The sequence below is a fragment of the Opisthorchis viverrini genome (assembly GCF_000715545.1).
Source record: "Opisthorchis viverrini unplaced genomic scaffold opera_v5_317, whole genome shotgun sequence".
In the NCBI taxonomy this organism is placed as follows: Eukaryota; Metazoa; Platyhelminthes; class Trematoda; order Opisthorchiida; family Opisthorchiidae; genus Opisthorchis; species Opisthorchis viverrini.
In genome coordinates, this window is record NW_008751972.1 from 527,436 (window position 1) to 553,206 (window position 25,771).

Here is a 25,771-nt window from a genome sequence, read left to right on the forward strand (position 1 = left end):
TGCCAAGGCGTGCCACGCTACTCATAAGGTTGCTGAACACTGTTCATCGGCCCATAACCTTTATTGGAGCCCGTTAGGTTGCATGAGGCAGTACAGTTAACTGAAGTAAAGTTTCACAAACGAGAGATCCGGTTGGATTCATTCAAGTCTCCCGTCAAAACCAAATGTTGGCGGAAAGGGGAGTATCTGTCGAGAGTTTTTCAAACTGTTCAACTACCATCACTTGTCTCCAGTGGGTCCTTTGTAGTGCCACGAAGAATGGTAAAAATGCAGTAAAAAATAAGTCCGTTTGTTCATGCGCATCAATTTTTGACTGTTCAAAGCTCGTTTCCCGAAACTCGCGGGAACAGAAGGCCAAAAATGCCTTCATACCTGGAAAAATATGGTACAAACGGAATACGATGTGTATGGTGTACACCAGTCAGTGAAATGGAAAAATGGAAGTCACGCGTGAACTTTTGAAACTGGCTACTGAGGCCGGACGCCATCGTTCGCATAATCGACCAATGAAAGCTCGTTTGTGATGAATCTTACTAAAATTCAACCGAAATGTTGCATCATGTGATCAGTATTGATCAGCCCGAGACAGCATAGTGGTTGAAGATAGGCCGTCGTTCGTACACAACCCCGGCATCTCGTCTGCTCCTGTCTAGCATGGGCGACCTGACAGCAACTAAACCCTCATAATTCCTTCCAGTGGCGTAAATCCGAAGCACCTGAAAGGTGATACAGCTGAACAGTCATCAGATTTCCATATAACAAAAAAACGGTCTTGGATAAATTCAACCAACAGAGTTATGTCATTTGATCACGCAGACCATCGATCCACTGGAGGAAAGGTTTAAAACATGTGGTGTGGTTTTTCAAACGATAAAAGTTATCTGATTGGCCGATTTAGTTGATGCCATTCGATGACAAGTTTCAATATCCACTGACTAGTATTGGTTGGTCAGATGGCTGTTGATCTGATCCCTGAGCTTGGCACTTGACTTGCAGACGTTCTGGTCGGTATTTGAAAAGACATCATCATCAGTGCGGCGTTGGGCGGCGCAACTGGGTCAGCCTCGGCAGTTGCTACATTCCATACTTTCTCAGGCCCATCGTGCCACCTTCGAGGCTGGTTACCATTTACGAGAAATATACTCATGTGCAAATCGATTTGTGAGTAGTTTCCTTTATGAAAATATACTGCGATATCTCGAATATCGTGCCAACTGAAACATGAGGCGGCCTGTGTACAGCATATTCAGTTATAGAACATCGTAAACGAGAGTTTCAGTTGAGTCTCTCGTGAAAACCAAAGTGATTTGCAAATAAGTGTATTTCCTGAAAACAGTCCAATTTGGTTCGAGCAGATCATAAGGTTGACAGAAACTCGGGGACTGCGCCTACCTGATGAGCCCCAAGAAGGGCGAAACCGGTCGTGGGTTGTTGAAGAGTTTTCAGCAACCTTGTAAGTAGTTTCCCTTATGGTTACCATTTACTTGTCTCAATCCTCAACCTTCCAGTGTCGTATGGACACTCTATTGAAAGTCAGTAATGGTAAACGGGTCCTGTTCAACTTCCGCGATCCAATCCCATTCCTTCCCGGATTTTGGTGACCTTTCCATTTGACCTTATGGGGAATAATCACCTTCCTATCTGTGGTTTTTGTTTGGTCCGTCCCCGAACGGCTGGCAAGTTTTCCAGCCCTCTCCTGCCTTGTTAACCGAGCTCTCTGGTATCGCCCGTCACAACCAGATTTTCTGATAAACTAGGAGTGGATGCCGACCGCAGATCGGCATGATAAGGGACTTGCTTACGGTTGCCTGCATGGGCGAACGGTATGCTTACAGTACACTCGGCGCGTTCATGCCCTAGTCACTTTTCTTGGCTGTCAGACATTCCCTGATCGTTCGTTCGGATGTTTTGTTCCGTCGGGCCAACTGTCAACGAGTGGTAGGGTGTCGTTCTTAGCCGCTTGATACACAGTCGCTGCAAGCAAGTCCTGAATTCTTCACCCTCGATTCACGGCCCCCGATCTATTAGTGTAACAGTGATACTACAGATGGGGAAGCATGCGAGTAGTATGTGTTATTCTTAGAAATTCGCTTCGTTTCTCTTGAATAGGGGAGATCTGTTGTGGAATTTGTGGAGTCGCTTTGTAGCATTCACTTGGGTTGAAGTGAATGAATATCCAGGAGATTTCAAGTGACGCGTTCAGGAGAAGATGGAGTCCAGTTTTTGTGAATAAGATGCCAATCAGTGTTTTGCTTCCCTGTCCAATAGTCTGTAACCGGTCAGATGGTATTTTCTAATAAGTAACTCCTCAGCGAAGGCTTTCTTCCTTTCACTAGTATCATTTTTGGTAGCCACGGTTGGCCAAGGTCTGATGCATGGCCACTCCGCTGATTGCAGTCACCCGTTGCGTCATTATCACAGCGATTGCCACTAGCTGTCCAGCTCAACGGACCATTACTCTCCAACTTCCGGTGCACAGTTTTATTTCATGGGGTGCACTGCCCCAGTTGGCATCGCTTATACCCCGAAACACCATATCTCGCTCATGATCAGCGTGCCGCCTGCCGAATTAAGTCGTAAGTTGTGGTGAATCACGTGTGTGCCATCATCATCATTATCATCAGAGACACTGACGCATCAGTGCCGTCTCGTGGCATTCGACATTCAGCTTCTAACTAGAGTCACAAGATATCACGGACAGTATGACACCCGAATTGTTGGCTTTCTAGGAGACTATACCAGTCCCGTTCAGGTTCAGTTAGTGATGTGACTTGCTGAACGGTAGTGTAACTCTGTATCGGCCCATTGGCTTCCCGCTCCGCCCACTATGGTATATCAAAAAGGCACGGAACCCCAAACAGCCCTTTATGGAGACAAAAGGAGGATCATTACATTCGTATTTATAGAGTAATCACAGAGTGCTCCACAAGGTCGTGCTAGGATCACCATGAGGAGTGAGAAGCGCCGAGTCAAAGATGCTCGATCCGTATTGGCTGGCATTCTGACCAATTAGAGCATGCTTTCTTTTGGTCCGTGTCCTGCACGTGACACATCCGTTCAAATGATGTGATGTTCCGTTATTAGGGACGGCTGGCCACCGTACGGTTTGTCGAAGCGTTTACGCAATTCATCAAGTTCTCTGTTTTCTCCCACTACCTCAATGCCCATTCCACCAAACAAGGCGGCTGCAACACTCTATAGTATAGGGTCCCACCTCTGTAGTCGCACCGACCTCCTAGGATCCAGTTCGACGGCGAGTCTGAGTGCACCGATGGTGATCTTTGGGGCTTCATCTCCAACCTCTGGTTTTTTGTAAGTCAACGGGTCACTTGGTTCTCGTTTCATGACACTTGCCAGGACGTGAAGTTTTAAACTCTTGTAGTCAGGGTGCCTAGTGAACGAACTTTCTCTGGTGGTCTCTATCCTCTCAAGGGGTATGTGGTCGGTCTTAAAGTGAATCCTCTGTCACAGGAAGTGTAACCTCCGCTTATCTAGGGCCCAGAAGGTAGCTAAACAGTCTCTCTTGATTGTTGAGGTGATCACTGGGCATTTCAGGTGATCCGTTCTTCCGTTTCAAGACAGCACAGATGCTCCGGTCAATAGAGTATGCTGCGACAGCAAATATCTCCTCGACCAGTGCATGATTTGACACGTTTTAAGGCCTCGTATGCTTCGCCTTACCATTCAACCTTTCTATTTTGCCGAAGCAAGTCATATAATGGAGCAGCAATCATGATGAAATCCTTGGCAAACCTGTTGTAGTATACTGCTAGTCCGAGAAACTGCCACATTGATTTGGGAACTAAAGGGTCCTGGAGCTTCGCCAGTTTTTCTTCCTCGTTCCACTTTATGACCAGGCATTGTCACCGAAGTTCGAATCACCTGCATCTTGGTTTCAGTAATCCGCAGACCAGCCTGCCGAATGCGCTCGAATACGACTCTTGGGTAAACTGCATGTTCTGATTCCGAGCCACCGTGTAGAACGATTTTGGGGTGGCATCTTCAGTCCTTTGGTTGAACGAAGCATCAGGTGCAGGCAAGCGATACTAGATATCCACGACTTGGTACACCATCTTCGCTCTCTCCTGTGACTCAAGGGCAAGTTGCCACTGTCAAAAACGCATGTGGGAAACCGTGAAACATCTTGATTGCCGGAGCAACCGAAGGAATGATTTAAGCCTTTGTTGCACCTGTTCATGGGCCGCATCCGATAGATGGAGCGGTAGTTGACAGGAGTCGTACGGTCGAACGCGTTTAGAAGAGGAGGGGATCTCGTGATCGACCCACGAGCATAACCGTTATCACCCGTGAACATTTCGGCGTACTGTTTGACCACAGTCTAGACTGATGGAGCAATATAAGAAGGAAGCTTTCAGACACGCATGTCGCTCACGGAAGGGCTGGGGTAACCTTCAAGGTCGGCCAAGCCGTACTTAGTCATCATCTTACCTCGGTTTATGCCACGCTCTTGATAAAATCTGCTCAAAAATTTGTTTGACTTCCATCTGAGCTGATCAGGAATTCCTAATTCCACCTATGCGCAATTTGGTGTAATGACCAGCCGTCACCTTTCGGTCTGTTTTCACCCAGTGCCCTCACCGCTAGCGCTCACAGTTCACATTCAGCTTCGATCCTTCTCTCTCTCAGTGACATTCCTGTCTCTGTAGACACGAATTCCTTCTCCAGCCCATCTCAGTTTCCGCCTGTATCGTACCCTGTTTCGATGTGCTGATTGCAATCCAGCCGGGAAGAGACGAGTAAGCCAAACCGTTAGCATTAACAAAAAGCCAGCTACGGCGCCATTGATTCCTCCACATTCACAGCACCTTTTCGTTCGAATGCGTCTCCACGCTTCTGTTTTCAAGGAGGCGAGCTGTTCGGTTAGTCGGTCTACAGGTCCTCCATTGTCGACTCGCCCAACTTCACCTGTGACTCAAGCGTGGCCGGTGACATCTGACCGGTTCACCAGATCATCAATGCTCACCTGTTCAGTTGTTCTTGCCAATCAATGCACACCTTAGATGAGCCGGTCAGACGGCCGGTTTTGGTGCCACACTTCTTCCAATTCCGGCGAGGCATGATCCAACCACTGCTGCAGACTGGCCAAGAACCCCGTCTGATCGCATCCCAGTCCGATCCTAACTGTATGGGACCGCCTAATGGCGATATGCCGAAATCCGCCGCAAGGGCTTTCTCAGAGGTAACCCAGGTTACCTTCCAAGGACCTCTCCATGACACATCCATGGCCTCCGTTAACTGAGGAGGGGCTTCCGTGCTTGCAGCTTGTCTAATCTCCTTCAGTCTTTGCGTGATCTTCACCGTTATTCCGTGAGTTCGTACTCACAGTGTACCAATTTTTCCAGCGGACCACACATAGAAGAATACACCTGTCCGTTATTCTTGCGATGTCCCTGAGTATGTTCGAGCGCTTTGGTAATTTCTAAGCTGAGGGAGTGTCATCCAGCTGCTGGCCCCACTCCAATGATTTATGGTTGAAAAAAGACCAGTCAACAAGGAACACAACATCTTTACTGCAAGCAAGTGAGCCAAAAATTTAAAGGGCTGTCTGATCAGCGTTTGGTGAGGACCATTCATCATCGACCGTGCCTCTATGACATATCTGAACACTGCTCATGGTTGGCATTCGTTCGCTGTTGGTGGATTGATTGGCCGATTGAGATTTCGGTCGGAAGCTGGCTTTTCCGGCATGGGTGCGTGGCTTTCCCACTGAAATTTTGGCGGAGGGGGACTGAGTGACTCAGGAGGTTTCCGGTATTCTAGGACTATTTTCAGAAATCTGAGCTGCCTGACGGTGACTGCTTTTTTGTCCCCAAGTTTGGTGTTTTCTCGTCAGCTCAGTGGTGAAATGAAGAAGGCCTTCACTGCGGAGTTATCCGTTAGAAAACGCCAACTGAATAGTTACAGACTATTGGACAGGGGAGCAAAACTCTCATATGCATCTTATTTACAAAATTGAATATCCATCTTCTCCTTGAACGCGTCTCCCTGAACTTTCCTGGATACTCACTGAGTATCATTCAAATGCGAACGAATGCTACAAAGCAACTCCGTAAATTCCGTAATAAATCTCACTTGTCAAGAGACGCAAAGCGGAATTACGAGAAAACATAATACTCGCACGCCTCATCAGTAGTATCAGCGTTACAGTGGTAGCAGATGCAACTCTACCTGGTCTACCTACATAACGGCATCTGGCCCACATGGTGGGTTGCGTTTCCTTCATAAATGTCTGTAGTAGTAGTGTATTATACCCATACAGGGAAAAGACCGATTCGCCGCGAGCAGTTTGTGCAACTTGTAGTACTGATGAGTTTATCAGTAGCTTTCTGAGCTCTTCTATTAAGGACTCCACTTTTCTTGACTTTCACAAATTTTGACTTTAAAATATCATTTTAAATTAGAAGCCAACTTTTTCAAGCAGCTGAAATTAAAGTAGTACTTCTAGATCAAAGTTATTTGTTATGGTCATGCTTGGCGTATCCCAATGATTGATGCAATGTTGAGATTGAATGACTGAAGAGGTTAGAAAGATCAGCCGAACATATGATTCAGCAGAGCTTCCTTCGCCTCCTCGGTCTCAAGAAACGCAGCTTTCGCGGCATTCCGCTTGCATTGTTCCAAATCAGCCTTTGTTAGTCCCATGGCCTCCTGGCAAAATTTCAGTTCTTCTCCAATCCACTTGTTCACTATTCTTAGAGCGTCCGTGTTAATCGAAAAGTCGATACCGTCCGCAGCAAACCGACAAATTGGATGGTTTCTGGGTAGGACTGGATCCACTGCTCCCGTGAGCCAGCTACACGTGGGGCATGTCTAGAATTGAAACGGAAAAGAGGAACAAATAACTCGGCACTTTCGTTTACTCTTATCGGCTTAGGATATATCTGAAAACGATGACACGAAAATGCGTTTGGACCTCAAAAATCTCAGCTGCATGAACGCCTCCGTCTATGCTGGTGGCGAAATTTTATTGGTGGTACAAATCAACCTATCAAAACAGAGAGTAGTGAGATGAGTAACCCCTTGGGAGAGAAACTATTTGGATTTCTAATGCTACATAGCGTTTAACAGGCTTTTACTTCAAAACTTAGCATTCGAAAGTGATCTGAGCAAAATGTACATGTCATATCGAAAGATGGCATTCCTTGCCTTCACTAAAAGGAGTAACCTTGTGTGCCTTCAAGCGATTTTTCCACATAAGATGGCCTGGTGAGTGCATCGATAACAGGGAAACATGGCGATCCGAAACCTGGACGCTCCTCAGTTTCGAATGGTCAGGATGCAAGGTGAAAACACTCACACGTTGAGGGTACTTACCGTTTTTCAGTAGGCTGTTGTGTGTGGATCATTTCGTGGTCTGTATTGCTGGCTTAACCGGCTATAAAGTGGTTTCACCTGTCATGTTAGCACTATAAGACGAGTATTACATGCAGTCCGCCATCTGAAGCATTTCAGTGCAGTTTATAATCAGTGTACGCAAATAGCTGGTGCTTCACTTATCTCGAGGAAACAGGGACTCTCTGATAGGTTCAGCCTCCAACAATATCTAAAATTAAACGCAGTCACTGAGAGTATAGAACTGACTATTAAGCGCCGAAACTGGTTTTACTATTAGATAGTCGGAAAGCACTATCGTTCACCAAATGGGGACCAGGGTTGTCAAACTTTGGAACACCACAGCGAAAAAGTACGATTGTTATTAAAATAAGCCTACATTATTGTACGTCAAATAAGTAAATAAGTAAATAAGCAGTTAAATTCTTATAGAAATACACTCATTTGTAAATCAACTTGGCTTTCAAGGGACTCAACTGAATCTCTTGTATATGATATTCTACAACTGAATGTGCTGCACACAAGCCGCCTCATGATTCACTTGACACGACATTCGAGATATCGCAGTACATTTCCACAAAGGAAACTACTCACAAGTTTGCTGAAAACTCGTCGACAGCCCACCACCGGTTTCGCCCTTCCACTTTGGGCTCATCAGGTAGGCGCAGTCCCCGAGTTTCCGTCAACCTCATGATCTACTTGAACCCCAATTGGACTGTTTTCGGGAAATACGCTCATTTGTAAATCAATTTGGTGAGTAGTTTCCCTTGTGAAAATATACTGCGATATCTCGAAAATCGTGCCAACGGAAACATGAGGCGAACTGTGTGCAGCACATTCATAAACGAGAGATTCAGTTGAGTCTCTCGTAAAAGTCAGATTGATTTACAAATGAGTGTGTTTTTCGAAAGTAAATAAATAGTTGAATTTTCGAGAAACACAATAATTTGCGAATCAACTTGGTTTTCACGAGAGACTCAACCTTCTGAGTAGTTTCCTTTACGAAAACATAGTTAAATTCTTTTGCTACTTAGTTGTTACTTATTTTTCTGAGCTATGTAATCTAGTTGAAAACTTTTCATAGCCAGCCAACGTGACGTCATCTGCGCGTTGCTTGGAAGCGGAAAGAGTGGTTTTGCACAACCATTGTTGGGCTTCACCCCCCAACAGAATTTAGTGTCACCTCTACTGGTAACGAAACGTCTGCAATTAAACTGCATAAATCCGCCGGAGAAACAACCTATCTGTTTGAACCTCCATTTGCTTAATCCCATAGGCCACAGGGCTCACTCCGTTGTCACCGGCCCATTTTGTCCACCAGAATGCCCAAAATTATGCCGCTGATTTCCAACAGGGACGAGACAGCTGTGCGGTGCTTCTCAGTTTTTTTTCCCAGCGTAAGTTAGTTTCATTGACTGAATATTACCAAAGCTCCTCATACTACCATCAGTCTATAAGTAACTCATAAGAAGAATGATTTTTTTAAGTGAAGCTTCCTTCTCAGAAGCCGTCATTCGGGGAGCCTGCCAATATGTGGCCACGTGACATGGTCCCCTTGTCCTGTATAAGTAAGAACCAATCAAATTACTGACAAGCTGCACGTGTCCAAACGGCCAACTGACCAACGACAGATCGAAAAGTCGCGGGCTCGAAACTCTGGTTTCGTGAAATGAGCACGATCGATGGAACCGGTGCTGCTGTCACTAACATCTGTAGTGCAATCTGATGTCGGTTGTTTAATTTATTCGTACTACTTCTACTTTGTTAGTAGTATGAAGGAAGTTGATTATTTTCCGTTGAGATTTCGTACTGAAAAGCCAAAAAGCACTGTGCGACAGCTGTTTCATCAATCATTAGCGGTGGACACCCGACGAAACTCCAATGGGGAGTTTCAGATCCGCGATCTTGCGGCCAATGGCGGACTACTTAACCATTCGGTCTCCAGCGATGGAACAGCTGCGTGATTCACTAGGAGTCCCAGTTTCATACGGTGCTTACTGCTGATGATTCCCGATAAAAATGAAACAGCTGTACAGAGTTTCTCGAATTTTCAGCACGAACTAGCTTTACTCACAGGAACGAACCTCTTTTGAAAAACTCGACTGAATGCCATAAATGACAGCCGCTTAAACCCTGTGTGCGCCTCTGGCATCTGGAAGTTGACTGGTCACTCAACTCATCAGGAGATGCTTATGGGCAGTCTCAGAAACGGTGTATAACACGCATTAACACGATCCGAGATAGCTAAGTAGTTAATACTCCGTTGTTCGAACCCAACATCTGTCCATTGACTGCTCCTGTCTAGACTTGACAAACTGATAGCATCTCAGCCCTAGCGCGTTCTTCTGCCGGCATGGTAGCTAGGCACCGAAAAGGCATTCCAGTTGGACGGTTAATAATTCACGGTCTGTAGTTCACCGTTCCCAAAAGCCGTTCTAGCGACCGATTTCAGATCTGAAACAAGGCCTCTTTGTGACCTCAGGTGTAAGTAGTGTGATATACGAAAGGCAACCACCTAGTTACTAGGAGTAAATGGTATTTGAGACCAATGTATCTACGCATGGGAGCAGCACTGAAAATTTGTCGTCCAATCCGTTATTTGTTTGTTTGTTTTAAGCGACTCACTTCCAGATGAATTTGCTTCTTCAGAACCATTTCATAGACTTCTGGATTGTTCACAATGGCGTACCCATGACCAATGCGTTCCGCATGCAGTTTCTCAACCGCTTCTAGAACCGCCTCGGCTGGACTGTTTTCCCCGGCGTGCACCGTACGATGGATCCCCAGCTTCTTGGCTTTTTCAAACACGGTGACAATGTCCACAGGCATCCCGACTGTGCCCCACGTTGAATCGTCACCTGCGGTCGGGAACAGAAAAGAGTTTGAGGACCCAGACCGGTGGTAGTCCACAGAATGACGAAATCTTTAAAACAAGAAACCATGACTTCAACAAATACACTAAGTTGCTATCAATTTTTCTTTCGCGCGAGATTCATTTGAGTCTCTCGTGAAAAACAAACTGATTTGCAAGTGAGTGTTTTCGTCCAAATCAGTCCAATTTGGGTTCAACTAGATCATAATGTTGACCGAAACTCGGGAACTGCCCCTACTTGATGATCTCCAAAGATGGGCGAAACCGGTCGTGGGCTGTCGAATAGTTTTCAGCAACCTTGTGAGTAGTAGTGGCAGTAGTATGCGAAACCCACTTGCCAGATTAGAAACCTCGCATCGATTGGCTGTAGCAGGAGGAACAGACTTGACACACTTTTCATTCGATAAGCTGTGAATCTTCTTCAAACGTATGATGCGGGCTGGTATCGATCGCAATACCAACAACTCTGTGCCCTGATCGAAATTATCGATCCCAGAGCGTATGAGTAAAGTTCAACAAGCACATATCCTGCTGAATACATTTTGACNAGTGAATCTAGGTCAAGCGGTCGGCCGCTAGATTTCTAATCGATACAGCTCAGGGGTTGAATTCAACTCATTGTTCCAGGTCCGACCAGGCGGTTGAAGTTCTTCCAGGCCATACTGGCTAGTCCTTTTGGGCTTATCTCTGCTCTAGGGGTCACTCTGAATCTGTCTTATTTTCATTGATCGATCACTTTTTTCCGAATTGTATACATGTTTTAAGTTGTGTTTTATCATGTATCTTATGTTGTTTTCAACGTTTTGAGGCCGAAGAGAGTGCATGAAATGAACTCATCCTGTGAGCCTGTTGTTCTGACTGCTTGTTTAAACTGAGTGATTAGCGCCAGGACCTTAAGCTCCAAAAAGAACTTTTTTGAACAAAATAAACGTTTAGAAATCCAATCTTGCTGTACTTTCGATGCAGGAGTTTGCCGAAGTGACGTCCCATTTGATCCTTGGAAAACTCTTCAGCAATGGTTTGATATTTGCCCAGAAAAGCCCAAAACAGAGTGTCTGTGTTCATTGATGACTTCCAACACTTTCACAGTCAACGTTCTGCTCCTAGTCCTCATGAGTTCACCCCGTATTGCTAACAAGAGGATGGATCAACTCACCAGCAACGTCAATGGCAACTACTCCTTCCTTTTGGTACTTGATGGCCAAGTCAAGCACTCCTTTGGCTGTCTCAGGTAGATGACGAAGGATAGAGAGAATGAGGCGAACAACGATGCCATGCTGTTGACTCACGCTTCTAGTTGTTTCCGCAATCGTTTGCACTACACTATCCGCACTTAAGTTTGGTCCGGCTAAAAAATAAGGGGATAAACGAAGTTCCGCGTAGCACAATCGTCCAAGGCGCGCACAGTCTTCGATGCATTCTGAGGTGATGCGTGTGATGGCTTCCTGTAAGGTCGAATAGATATGTATGAAAATCGTGAGGGCAACATCCACCACTCCAGGAAACATGAACTAGTTATGAAGGGCCGAAGAACCTCGGAGAGCTTTAGATGAATCGATTAACTAAAAACGGATCTACGATAAGCTGAAGTACAAAAGTCTTGGAGTTGCGGTCATGATGACCGATTCTGCTACTTTTTGGCCCTGATTAAGTATCTTCCGATGGGTGCCACGGGAAGTGATCACCTAGTATTCAGCTTCAACACATGTGCATGTGTACAGGTGTTTGTTGTTTAAGCAACCCGCGAAGAATTTGGACCAGAACATCAGACAGCTGAGCACTGCTAGATCAAATTGTAGAGTCCGAATCACAACAAAACGTGTGATGGATTGACGTAATACACTACTCATAAGGTTTCCGAAAATTATTCGACAGCCCACGACTGGTTCCGCTCTTTTTCGGGTTCATCAGGTAGGCGCAATCCCCGAGTTTCTGTCAACCTGATGTTCTACTTGAACCCGAATGGCACGAAATTAGCGAAACACAGTCGTTTGCAAACAAATTTGGTTTTGGGAGAGAGTTACCTGGAACCCAGCTGATCCTCTCAAATGTCGTACCAACTGAAACACGAGGCGGCCTGTGTGCAGCACGTTCAGTTGCTTGAAAACATCATAAACGAGAGATTAAGCTTGGTTCCAGGTGAGTCTCTCGCAAAACCAAATTAATTTGCAAACGAGTGTATTTCGCTTTTCCGGGACAGGTCACTATTGATCCATTGTTGGCGCTCAGAAGGGCCCAGACTACTAACAAGTCCTTTTTGAGAAGTGTGGGAACGTTGGAATCTGTTCGAGGTTCCCAAAAACTTTGTGACACACGCTAGACTAATCCGAAGAAACCTGATGAGGGAAGCTTGTCGCTAAATTCACAGGTTTTTAAACAGTTGCTTGATCGTCTGTACTGCATAAATTTCCCATGGTCAGATGTATTGAATGATGAGTAGCGATTCCGGACCTTTGAGTAGTGTGGCAAGTAATACGGAAAAATGTGCTGAAATCGCACAACTCCGGTCATCTTCACAAACAAAGTTCGCAGAGGTGTTTCAAAATTGTTCTACCTGTTCTTTCGTTTCATTCGCAGCCGGTCGAGTAGAGAACATCCACGATCTCCTCTAGTAATGCAACTGGATTTACTATCAATCGATATTTTGTCCTACACGTGACTCCGTTCCGCGCGGGAAGGACGAGAAGTACAGAACACCTGTCCTGTCCTTACTGAGAATCATCAACAACTCACCTCTTACGAATTTCTATGGAAGTTTTTACCATGATCTTCCACCTGGATTGGGAGCGTGAAGTTGCACAGACAACCAAGCACTGTCAAGTGATTTGTTAAGCGGATCTCCACCTTGCGCCATACACAGAATCTCCGCACCAATGTTCTACCATGTTCTTTGAAGATTTCAGCGCAGAATGTGACTCGGATGACTGTCGCCCTATCTATTGCTGTTTGAAAGACCGCCTCCTGATGTGTCAAGCTGATTCAGTTTAGGTGAACAACGAGGAGCCTGTAGAATTCAATCCAAATATTCCCATCTCCCGTCATCCTAAATTCTTCTATCAAGCAATCCAAGTCACGTGAATTGTCTAACCGTTTGTGTGGTTGAACATCCATGTTTTCTTATGTAGGATGACGTCATTTGGTTGCTTCAAGATTGTCTGCTGAGCGGTGAACGCTGTTGTCGGCCACGTTCGAAGGAATAATCGAATCAATATAAAAGGGTGTTTGAATGTCGCACTCATTACGTTCAAAAGGACAAGCTTCCGGGATGCTTGGACAATCGAGTTTTGTGTTTACGAGATCACGTGGATTCTGGTCTGATATAAGCAGTTTGGGGGGGGGGCGATTGTCCAAAACTGCGCAAGGCACAATAAACTGTCCATGCTAATCCTATCCAAAAAAAGATACCTGATTGTATCTCTCCGCAACATCGGGACGGCCGATGCTCTGTAGTTCACGCCGAAGAATACTAACATGCTGTTGACCACTAGGGACTGTACTCGGTCTCCAGTTGGTTAAACTTGCACAGTGGTCCATGAAAGACTTTCGACAATAACACTTTTCAACTCGGAGGTCGATTAAATCAAACTCAGAGCTTTGGAAAGAATGAAACTGTGGATTCGTTTCCCGTCTGTTCGGAACCTCGGTCACCTGGCCCTTCAAAAGAGGAATGCTGTCTATCGGTTGTTCACCGAACCCCTACGAAACTAGGATCCCTTGATCGGTTTCAAACATCTTTGGTAGTCTGTAGCCGGGATCTACACATTACCACTCCAAGTATACTGTCCTGGACGTCTTGTCGACTGGATTGTCTGGAAGGGGGAAGCTGTCATGTGGATATCTCGCCCGGACTACAGGGTCAAAAATCTCCAGGCAGCAGAAGGCTACTCAATCATGAGGATACAAGTCTTGCTTGTGGCAGCATAAAATGAAACTCAGCACATTCAGTTGCCTGAAAACATCGCAAACGAGAGATTCTGCTGGGTTCCAGCTGAGTCTCTCAAAAAACCAAGTTTGTTTGCAAATGAGTGTATATTCGCCAATTTCGTGCAATTTGGTCTCAAGTAGAACAAAAGGTTTACGGAAACCCGGGAACTGCGCCTACCTGATGAGCCTCAAAAAGGGCGAAGCCGGTCGTGGGCTGTCGACGGATTTTCAGCAACCTTATGAGTAATACATTACAAAAATGAAACTCACTTGCCCGTCAGATCAAGCATTGGTGATCGTAAAATTCTAATCTGTTTTTCATAATAAAGGTAAGAAAAATGGGATGGGCGGATCCCTCAGTTACCTGTTTCCATGAAAGCCCCAAATGCTTGTCTGTATTGTGTCCTCGCTGGACAAAACTCAGACGGTGGGCATCTTTGCATATTATCAGTCAGCTTGTCAGTGTAGTGGGTAAGTTAGCCGTGACACATTGGTCTAACTGCGCACGCTCCCTGCATCATAGCAAAAAAAATTCCATCGGTCCTCAGTACAGCTCCGAATTTACGTGTGACAACAGCTACCTGTGTTATTCAGACAAATCTACGAGAATGAGTGAATTATTTCGGGCTAGACGTGGGTGCCTCGCAAGGTGACGATTAATCGCAGATGTTGGCAAGGTTTCCTTAAGTTGCACAATTCTGGGCCCTCGAACAACGAGCCTATCCTAGAGCACAGTTTCATCGTTTCATCAGTTACAACAACTTGGACTTTGTTGCCTCGGATTTGATAAAATGGCAAATATATCAAGGAACTCTTGCTCCTTTGTACCTACAATGTCCAGTTTACTTTCAACAATCAGATTTATCGACAGAAGGACGGGGTCGCGATGGAGTCTCCTTTAGAGACTCAAAAATTGGAAGCATTCATTAGACGGTTAACATTATATAGTCGCTACGTGGACGACATTTTTGTGCTTACCGACGAAACCATCAGCCCAACAGACGTACTAAGCAGTTTCAATTCGGTCCATACTAATGTCAACGTTACTATCGGATCAGAATGGAACGGACAGTTAAGTTTCCTCAATGTCAATGGTAAAAGAAAGACACTGACGGGACCATGGAATGTAAAAGTCCACAAAAATAAAACGTGGAAATGTGTGTATGCTCACTTCGATAGCTATGTTCAGTTGCAACAAAAGCGTAATCTGAGATAGTAAGGGAGATATGCTTCCCCAACTGCTTAGAAGAGGAACTAAAGTTCTTGGGACGCACATTCCTGCAGAATGGATATCCTGAAAAGTTCGTACTCAAGACTGTGGAAGTCGTTAAGCCCAAACCTACACAATGTTCTGTTAGGGAGAAGCCCGTATACATGAGGCTTCCGTTCAAAAGTGACTCGGTTGCTGAAATAATCACGAGAAGGCTTAGAAACTCCGTTGATACGACATACTTGGCCGCTAATCAATGTTTGAGCTTCAACTCCAGCCCCACTATCATATTCTGCTTGAAGGACAAATTGCTACGTTCTACCACCAGCTTGTGTGTACTCATTTGTATGCTCGTGCCGAGCATCATACATTGGTCGTACGACAATGCATTTGTCGGACGGAATGCTAGAACACAACACCGTATCTCTGCGTGGTAGTTGGAAGAAACCAGGCTCAAGTGCGATTGCATCACATTCGGCTGAAACCAGTCATGTCATAGACAAGGAGCAAGCCTTCACAATCATATACTGGGTACCTCTGAACCGATCACGACTGGTACGATCCAGACCACTATCGATCGCAGAGGCGATTGGAATCCGACTGCTGGATCCGGAACTTTGCATTCAAAAGCAACTTGTGCGACCTCTGAACTTGAACTGACCTAAGAAACATCCGGTCCCACAAGTCTGTCTGAAATTGACATCACTTATCTGATTCCGTGACTCATTGACCTATCCCTCATCCAACCCCCGCTCCTTCCTTTGACTTCTATTACTATAAAGTGTACGTAGCCCCGATCTTAACCTTTTCCACATGATTTCTGCTACCATATAAATCTGTGATGTAATAGCCAAGATGGACATTCACAGAAAACGAGCTTTGTTCGCTACCTTCTTCGTTCTCATTTTAGACAATCGGTTGAAAGTCTGCCATGGATTATAACAACGGAGAAGCAAGTGACCAGAATATTCCGTTATGTACATGAATGAGGTAAATTTCAGCTGAACGTCCGGTAGAACACTAAGTTGACGGAAACTCGGGAACTGCGACTTCTTGATGAGCTCGAAGACGAGGAATGAAGCTGGTCATGGGCTGTGGAAGAGTGCTGTGCAAGCTTATGAGTAGTGTGTCATGCCGATTAATTTCTTCATTGTCATCACTGAGTGTCGTATACATCACTGTAAAGGGCATCTCGTGTCCAAAGACCGTATCAAAGGACGACAATGCCTATAACTGTGCCTGCTAAGATTATGATAGATTGATAAGTACGCTGTATCACTGGAACATTCATACCATCATCATCATCATCATCTCACAATCATCATCATCATCATCATCATCACCGTCATCATCCTCAAAGACAGCATGTCATCGGTGTTGACACTGGTGCCTCACTGCCGTACATGCATCTACAAGCGCCCATTTAGTTTATCTGCAAAGAAACTCTGAGCACAAACGCTTCTGGCAACTCTGAACCAATCGTTTCTCACAAAGTCTCCTTGCAAGTGAACGAGGGTCATGAGGACCTCCACAGTGGAATGCGGGCTACAACAATAGCACCTAAATTCCTTCCTCTCTTTCCCATACCCTCCTGTAAAGTCGTACGTGGTTCCGTGGTGTAGTGGTCATCACGTCTGTCTAACACACAGAAGGTCCCCAGTTCGAGCCTGGGCGGAGCCACACCTTTTGTCCATCCATGGTGTCTGTCAGGTGTTGTTCACCTCGCCGTTTGGGCAGTTTCTGAAGGAGACACGAAGAACGACCCTTCTCTCCGTGGATAATAGTTTGGCATGTGTAGCACGTGACCGAGCCACCTTGGTTGGTGGTTCTTGAGGTTGTCCGCATTACCGAACATCAACGAGATGAATCTTTGCATATACATGCGCGAGAATTAGCAGATACGATAATTAGCTTCACATCCTACTCCATAATTTTCCCGTTCTTTGGCACTGGCAACAAGACTGTGTCTTTTGGGACATCACGAACGTCTCTATTCTGGAGCTAGGAAAACAGTATTCCTAGTTGAATGAAACAAGCTTTATGTGTCAGTATCAGCTGACCGTAAGACAGCTTTAGGAGTACCAGTGGGAATTACTGATGAGTCATGCAAGTAATATGTGGTTCTCGAGTAACTCCTCCTCGCGTCTGACCCCATGGGGTTTATTACGGAACTTGTGAAGGTACTTTGTAGAGTTCATTTACAACTGTGTTATGGTCAATGAAAATCCATGAAAGTTCAAGAAGACATGTGAGGAACTTCAATTTTTTAAAGTATGGTGCATATGAGATATTTACTTTAATGTCCAATAGTTTGTAACCGTTTATTTGGTGTTTTATGGTGAACAATTACGCGGCAAAGGCTTTCCCTTACATCAAGATCCGGAGGTGAAACGGTTGGAAATTTCAGGGAGTGAAGTGCCCGCTCCATACGAGGTAGTCCATTGGAGTGTGATACATTATGAGAATCCTTAAAGGGTCATCTCAAAAACGTGGTCAGGGAGTGGAACACCTAAAACCAGCGCTGGAATGGGTTAGCGGGCAAATCAAAGCAATCTGAACAAGTAGTCTCAAGGTATTTGGTTCAATACCTGCTTATCTACAGAGCAGTTTGCAAGCAAGACTAGGCGTGAATTGCAAAAACTAGGGATCAACTCAGAGTACGCCAGATGCATGGTTTATCGACCTGAATTGCTACCGCCATCAGCTTGCTTAATTTTACCCAGCTAAGTCCAATTTGCATGCTTTGTCAACCCGTTCTGCTGGTTCTAAGTTGGTCTTGATCTTGACTTTCTCGGGGGATCACCTCATCTGGTCGATACCCATTGGTGACGAGAAAGTTTTCACGTGTCATGAAATCGAAGTGAACAAGTATTCAACATTTCTGGAGCTCTTTCTATCGCTTGCTTATATCAGTGATGTACAAGATTCAAACTGGTCAGTATTAGGAGAACCAGCTTCGAACGTAACGGGACTACATAACAGCCAATGGAATAACCGTTTTTCGTTGAGGGACAGATTCCATTGGTTGTTCTTCACTCGCCCTTGACAGATGAGTTGTATTCTTGGTATCATTGTTTGACCCGCTTGTACGCAACAGTGATCAATAGATCAGCTGACTCGCACGTTCATCGACTTTTTCTGGTTTGGCCAAGCGCACCAGGCGATCAAGCGGCTATCCAAAACGGGCCTTAAGGAACTGTGGTCCAGCCAGCGTACACGCGACTAAACAAGACTCATTTTTGATGCCTAGCAGAAGAAACGTAACTCATTACTAATCAGGTTGCTGAAAAATCCTCGATAGCCCACGAGGACTCGGCCCTTCTTGAGGTTCATTAGTTAGGAGCAGTTACCGAGGTTCCCTCAACCTTATGTTCCACGTGAACCTAAATTGAACGGATTTCAAGAAATAATCTAATTTTCACACGAATTCGGTTTTGACGGGAAGCGCAACTCAGAACAGCTAATTCCCTCATTTTCGGTGGTCGGCTTTACCTGAATGTGTCGCTTCAGGCCGCCTCATATTCCATCTGGCACCATCTTGAGGTTATCCCAATATACTGTCTACGTGATGAGACTCAAAAAGAGTGAAATCAGTCGTGGATGAGTTTCCAGCGACCTTATGAGTAGTGTTACATTCAATTAATGTCTTGCCAACTGAAACACCAGTCGGTCTGATGCAGCCTATTTCAGAGAAGCGGATCAGCAAAAACGGGGGATTCCGTTATACTCGTGCGCAAATGATCATACTTGGCGAAAACGCGTAAGCGCATCCTGAACGCATCAGCACCCTAAACAATTTGGATGTTTGTCTGGTCTAAGAGTGACGAGACAGCACAAGATCACAACACTGCTGCATGTACGTTCCGGACATTCGCACCAAACAGGCCAGAATCAATCGGAAGGACTGTCAGGCCAAGGGTGTGACAACCCGAGGCATCTGGAAGTTGGCCTCGACTGACCTAGTGAAAGGACGAAGGCCTTCGCTGCGGAGTTACTTATTAGAAAATGCCAAATGACCGGTTACAGACTATTGGACAGGGAAGCAAAACTCTAATTTGCATCTTATTTACAAAACTGGACATCCATCTTCTGCTGAACGCGTCTTCTTAAACTTTTCTGGATATTCGTTACAAAGCGACTCCACAAATTCCACAACAGATCTCCCCTTTTCAAAAGACACAAAGCGAAATTCTACGAACAACACATACTACTCGCTTATCTCCCCATCTGTAGTATCACTGTTACACTAGTATGAGAGTATGTTTGAATTACTATTAAGGATTATTGTTTAACCTATTTAATGTGTGCAACAGACCTAATTTGGCTACTATCCACAGGTCACAGATAAGGTTCGAACGTTCAGAATCTCAGTAGAACGTGCCCCACCTCTTCGTGTTTCACAGGCTGATTCGAGGCCTGATGGAGCACATTCAGTTGCTTAAAAACATCATAAACGGGAGATTCACCTGAGTTCCAGGTGAGTTTCTCATCAAAACAGATTGGTATTTCGCCTATAACACCTGCCTTTTCTTGGCATGCAGCGGTGATCAGGATTTCGAAGTTACGATCCACGAGGTCGGTTGCGGTGAGTTTTTCAATCCAGCTCGCTGGTTCATCCTCGATTTCGCGTCTGAAGCGACTATCATCTGGTTGTGCTTTATCGGGTACCATAAGAGAGAGAAACCCGTACACTCTGTAGAATGAATTGTCCTGGTAGTCGACAGAGTATCTATTCGAAACATACGCGCTCATTCCCGCCGGCCAATGTGACAGGACCATACCACTGGGAATAAAAGGGGAAAAACAGCATCGGGGTCCATGTTTAGGGTGACGGGGCCCGGATCTCGGGTCTACTTCAGCGTCCAGAGCTTCAGGAGGCATTACGATCGATCAAATCTGCAAAAGTGGTGAGTGATCACAGTCATTCACAATAATCCGTTTCTTGGGACGCCCAGAAAATTCCGAAAGCTAGAAACATGGAATTTCTTTAAATCTTCGAAGTCATTAATCCAAGTGACCAGAGCCAAGCCGTATTTTTATCCCACCTTTTGATTTTGTGTCAGGAAACATTGTGATACTTCAGTTGAGGTCCACTGTCAGTTGGCAGCTACGCTCATTCGCGCACCAGTGTGGCATTAACGCGAGACTCAGTGGTGGTGTCCTGTAAAAACCTACGACAGTGAAGCATCGATGATGACATGTTCCACCACATCACTTCAAAATATGAGTGATCATCAGGTGGACCCACTGTTGGAGTGCGTTCGACCATCGATGAGGATGCCTTAGGCTTTAGTCCACTCGCTGAGCATGAGAAGAACGCGTTTATGCGAACGCTCTCAGAACGCAGGCAGGGCATGACGGAATTGTCAGCTTGTCTCATGGAACAGGGGCGAGATGGCTCAAGTGGTTAGAGCGCGAATTTACTGACCGGAAGGTTCAGGTTTCGAACCCGACCTCTGCCACGCGACTTCCCCTGTCTAGGCTTGGGCAACCTGACAGTATCCTAGACCTCGTGCTTCCTTCGGGTAGTATGGCAGCTAGGCACCGGAAGGGTGTTACAGCTGAGAGGTTTTCTTTGCTGAAGGGAAAGCCGCCCTTGAAAGTGCAAGGCTCTCAAGTAGTTTCAACAATAGAATTAGACGTACCATTTTAATCTGGCGTCGAAAGACTTCAGTTGCTTTTTTGCTAATTTCGAAAACTATTTAAGTCGTTGGTAAAAACAGCAAATCAAACTGCCCCTCAAACTCAATCAGTTATTGAGTTATTTTCACAAACGAGAGATTCAGCTGGGTTCCAGGTGAGGCTCTTGCAAAACCAAATTAGTTTGCAAATGGGTGTCTATTCGCCCAAGAAGGGAGAAACTGGTTGTGGGCTGTCGAGGGCATCACAAAAATATATATATATGTATCGCGACATCTTGAATATCGTAGCGACTAAAACATGAGGCGGCCTGGTGCAGCACATTCAGTTGCCTGAGAACATCACAAACAAGGGATTCAACTGGGTTCCAGGTGAGTCTCTCGAGAAAAAAAACAAATTTGTTTGCAAATGAGTGTATTTCGCTAATTCCGTGCATTTTGGTTTCAAGTAGAATATAAGGTTGACGGAAACTCGGGGATTGCGCCCACTTGATGAGCCCTAAGAAGGACAAAACCGGTCGTGGGCTGTCGATGGATTTTCAGCGACCTTATGAGTAGTGTATTACAAATAAAACACCGACTAGTTTATGCGTAACAAAATGAATGTTAATTCAGTAGATGTGAACTGTAGATGGGAAGCATACTGTGGACTGTATTCCCAGAAGTTTGTAACCACCCATGTATAGCAAATCACCAGAGATGGTGCACATGCCGAACCGAGCATGTACAATTTGATGCTGCGTAATATGGTCGGCGGAATACCGCAGGCCTGGTTAAGTCAGGGCAGCAAAAGAGGGGCTCGTCGACAACGTCTTCGTTTCGAAGTACTCAACAACTGATTGCTGCTCAACGAGCGTGCTCATCTAGACTGGTCACGAAACGTTTGCTTGCAAGCCGACTGCTAAGTTCCGCGAACAGATCAACGATCACCTATCGAAATCATCCAAGCTACAAATATTCTGGTAAAATCATTCAGCTTTAGCACTCTTTCGGTGCCTAACTGCCATGCCATCCAAAGGTTGCACGAGGGCTGGGATAATGCCAGGTTGCCCAAGCCTAGACAGGGGTAGTCGAGAGGCAGAGGTTGGGTTCGAACCACGGAGCTTCCAGTCAGTAGATTTGCGCTCTAACCACTTGGGCCATCTGGCCCAATGAAGTTGAAAAGTTTGCTTCAAATAGACAGCTGTCATCATGTGTCTATGGAGGATTTAACTTCTAAGTTCTGTTCATCCGAACAGTATAGTTAAGTCCTTTTAACATGTATGAATAGTGAACTATTACATGGGCTTTATTATCCATGGGAATCGGGGACTATGTTTTCAAATTTCGATAAAAACCCTGAGAAGTAGTGATGGCTTAACTGTTAACCACAGTTGGTTGTGTGAGGAGATTAGGGATTTTGTGGAGATTTCGTCCTGCAATTGAAGCCAATCTATGCTGAAAAGCCGAGAAGCACTGTGCACCTGTTTCATCCTTATTGGAAATCATGAGCAGTGCGCATCTCCCCAAACTAACTCCGAAGTGTCTCGAACCCGCGACCTCCCGGCTAGTAGTTTGAACACTTAACCGTTCGGCCACCAGTGGCTGATCAGCAGTGTGATTACCTAGTACTTAAACAGGATATAGCGCCGCTGATCGTTCAATCACGGGATCCACATCACGCGGTCACACGTGTTGACTGGCTCGTCGAGAAACGACGTCTCAGATAGAAGTTTCACTGATCGGGTGAAGTTTATTCTTCCACTGAGCCAGGTTGGTGTGCCATCACCGGCCGATCTCGTCCTATCGGCAGGGTAGTCCAAGAATTTGGAAGCGCCCCAGTTGCTCACTTGAGCAGGGTCAGGGTTGTCTCATGCGACTGCAGGAGAGGCTACTTCGTGTCAGCGGAATGATCGGTCGACTAGATCAGTCAACTAGTCCAGTTCCCATCGTACGAACAAATGTGAGTGGTATAGAGCAGTTTGTGCCATTGCAACTCATTCTGTAACATCGGTGTTGCTGAACACTGGGCAAACAATACTTTCTGATGAAATTCAAGTAGCATGAGCAAAAATTGCCTGTAGCAAAACTCGACGGGACTAAAAACGTTTGACATCCTAGTTCGTAATTCAAAATTCGAGGAAATGTTGGAATATTCTCTTCTAGATCTTAGAAAGACATAAACGTATGCTGGACATAAACACTCATTAGTTTGAATCAGATTTGAACTATCATGAGTCGGTCACATTCCCTTGTTTAGTAGAAACATTTGTTGGATGCATGCGTATTGAAAACCAGTCAGTTGATATTATATCGATTGATCCATGCGTGTACAGCTGGTGCCGCATTCTACTTTAAATGATTTTTTAAAAAACGATACATTACTCCAGACTTATGAAGAAAGCAGGCATGTACCGTTCAGACTATGTACCGAGTGTGCTACAAAAAAGTCATCTCATGTTTCAGTTAGGACAGTATTCAAGATACTGCAGCAGGTTGTCTAGGCAAAATACACTACTCATAAAGTTGCTGAAAACTGTTTGATAGCAGGTTTCGCCCCTCGTCTTCTTGGAGTTTGTGAGGTAGTCGCAGGCTCCGAGTTTCTGTGAAACTTATGTTCCACTTGAACCCATCTTTGTGAGCAGTGCCTTCTGCCCGGATAATTGACTGCGATCTCCAGAATACCGTGCCAGCTGAGGCAGTCTTGAGCAGCAAATTTAGTTGAAGGAAGCTATCATAAACGAGCCCTGTGATGGGCATCAACTTACTGACCGGAAAGTCTATGATTCGAACCCGATCTCAGAATCCCGACTGTCCCATTCTAGACTTGGGCCACCTGACGGCACTTCAGCCCTAGTCCCCATTTTGAGGGACATACACCAGTGCACCAAAACATTGTTGTAAGTGAACGAGTGTGACAAGTTTCCAACAAACTTATAAACAGTTTTTCTCTAAGAAAATACCTCTGATTGGCCTAGGATATCTGGTACAGGTTGTTAGACCAATTATTTGCTCCACGAAAAAAAGTATTCACATTGGTCGTTAAACATTTCTGGCGTTCCGTTAGATAATTTAACACAAAACCACATGTCATCACAAATTAGCTTACCTTGTCACCAGCGAGAATAGGCAATAGAAAGTAGAAACCCTTCAAAAAATTAGCTAGTGTGTACGGCTTAGTTGGTAGAATGGCCCGCTCCAGTTCCTCTGGCGTGGAATAAGGAATGGGTATGTTTCGTCTTTGGGCCAATTCGAACAAAGTCCGTGGTCGCACGGCTCCGTCTAAATGGAGATGTATGTCGATACCCGTCTGACCGGCACCGAAGTTCATTTCCAAGTTCAAGCGCTTGTTGTTTGTTCAGACTAAGTAGCGTCGGAGACCGAGATAGTCAGCCGAATGATGATTGGTTCCCTAGAGTCAACCAAACAGAGAGCTAGAACTCTGGCACGACATACAAGGTGGCGACAATCACTGCATTTGCTTGAAAACCTACTGTTTAGTGTTACCTGTAAGCGAAATCCAAGTATTCGAAGAACATAGTCAAAGTGTGTTGAAGTGAATCCGGTTGACGACGCCCTGGACCGAACGGATAACGAATTCCAAAACTTCAGAAGAGTTTATTCACGCTTTTTCTCTGCAAATTCGAAAAATGTGTCCAGATCCCTTGTATAGACGGAAAACACTACACATGAAATTGCTGAAAACTCTTCAACGGCCCAGAACCGGTTCCTTCATTCTTGGAATCGATCAAGTGGACGCGGTTCTCGAGTTTCCGTCAGCCTTATTTTCTGGTCGAAACAAACAACCTGTAAACTCATTAGCATACCGGCTTGATTTTTTGGGTGGATCACCTGGAACCCAGCTGAATCTCGAAGATTGCACAGCTGAAACGTGGGGCGGCCTGGTGCAGCACATTCAGTTGAATAGAAACACCATAAACGAGTGCTTTTCAGTTTGGTTCCAGGTGAATCTTCCATCGAAACCGAATTGGTATCCAAATTAGTGTATAAGTCGAGTATTCGAGTCCTACAAGACTGATATGCTTGGATCCAAAAAGGTCTATAACACACACTGAATGACCTAGATAACTCGGGAATTTCCTTCTGAACGAGTTGAACTGTGGTCTGGTGGGATTGAACACAAAATCGAAGGTTACTCACCATTCGCTTGATGCTTTTTGTGACAGTGCTAACAAGAGGCGTGATAAATATGAATCTGATGGAGCAAAATGGGTTGGTAGTAACGTGTGTGATGTCTTTTAGGTGCGGTCGTACATGTAGATTCATTCTGCTCATCAATGGGTAGTTTCTAGAAAAGGGTTCTGGTACAGCGGACTAAGCTTGGTACCCAGCCTCACATCCAAACTACCAATAAAGTTTCGCCACCGAAAACAAGGGATACGATTCTAGAATATTCGCAACAAATGCAGTCGAACGGTTTGACACTGTGTCAAATGGGAGGAATCACTAACCAGTTATTACGAAATATAAAAGGAGAGGAGTTTGCAACAGCTACAATTACTCAATTGGCCGTCTGTTCGTATAATACTTATAGCTGTCTTGTTCAGAGGCTAGAGTGGGTCGTTTCAGACGAAATTCTGAACCTATTAAATATGTCAAGTAGTAGATTCTCTAGAGAATCGGATTGAGGTTTCGTTCCGGAAGCCTCCATCATTGTCATCATAATCATCATCTTCATCAGTATCGTCATCATCATCATCATCATCATCATCATCATCATCATCATCATCATCATCATCATCATCATCATCATCATCATCATCATCATCATCA

The 25,771-nt window shown here is 45.2% G+C and overlaps 1 protein-coding gene across 1 annotated transcript; it reads right to left on the bottom strand.

Annotated features, from left to right (window-relative positions):
* Nucleotides 1–154: 154 nt before the first annotated feature.
* T265_09896 (hypothetical protein) lies at nt 155–24,308 on the bottom strand (the record flags this gene model as incomplete). The annotated part of the gene is made up of 2 exons (XM_009176108.1): nt 155–364; nt 24,087–24,308. 2 exons carry the CDS (start codon nt 24,306–24,308, stop codon nt 155–157), a joined length of 432 nt encoding a protein of 143 aa, XP_009174372.1.
* Between the last annotated feature and the right edge of the window lie 1,463 nt (nt 24,309–25,771).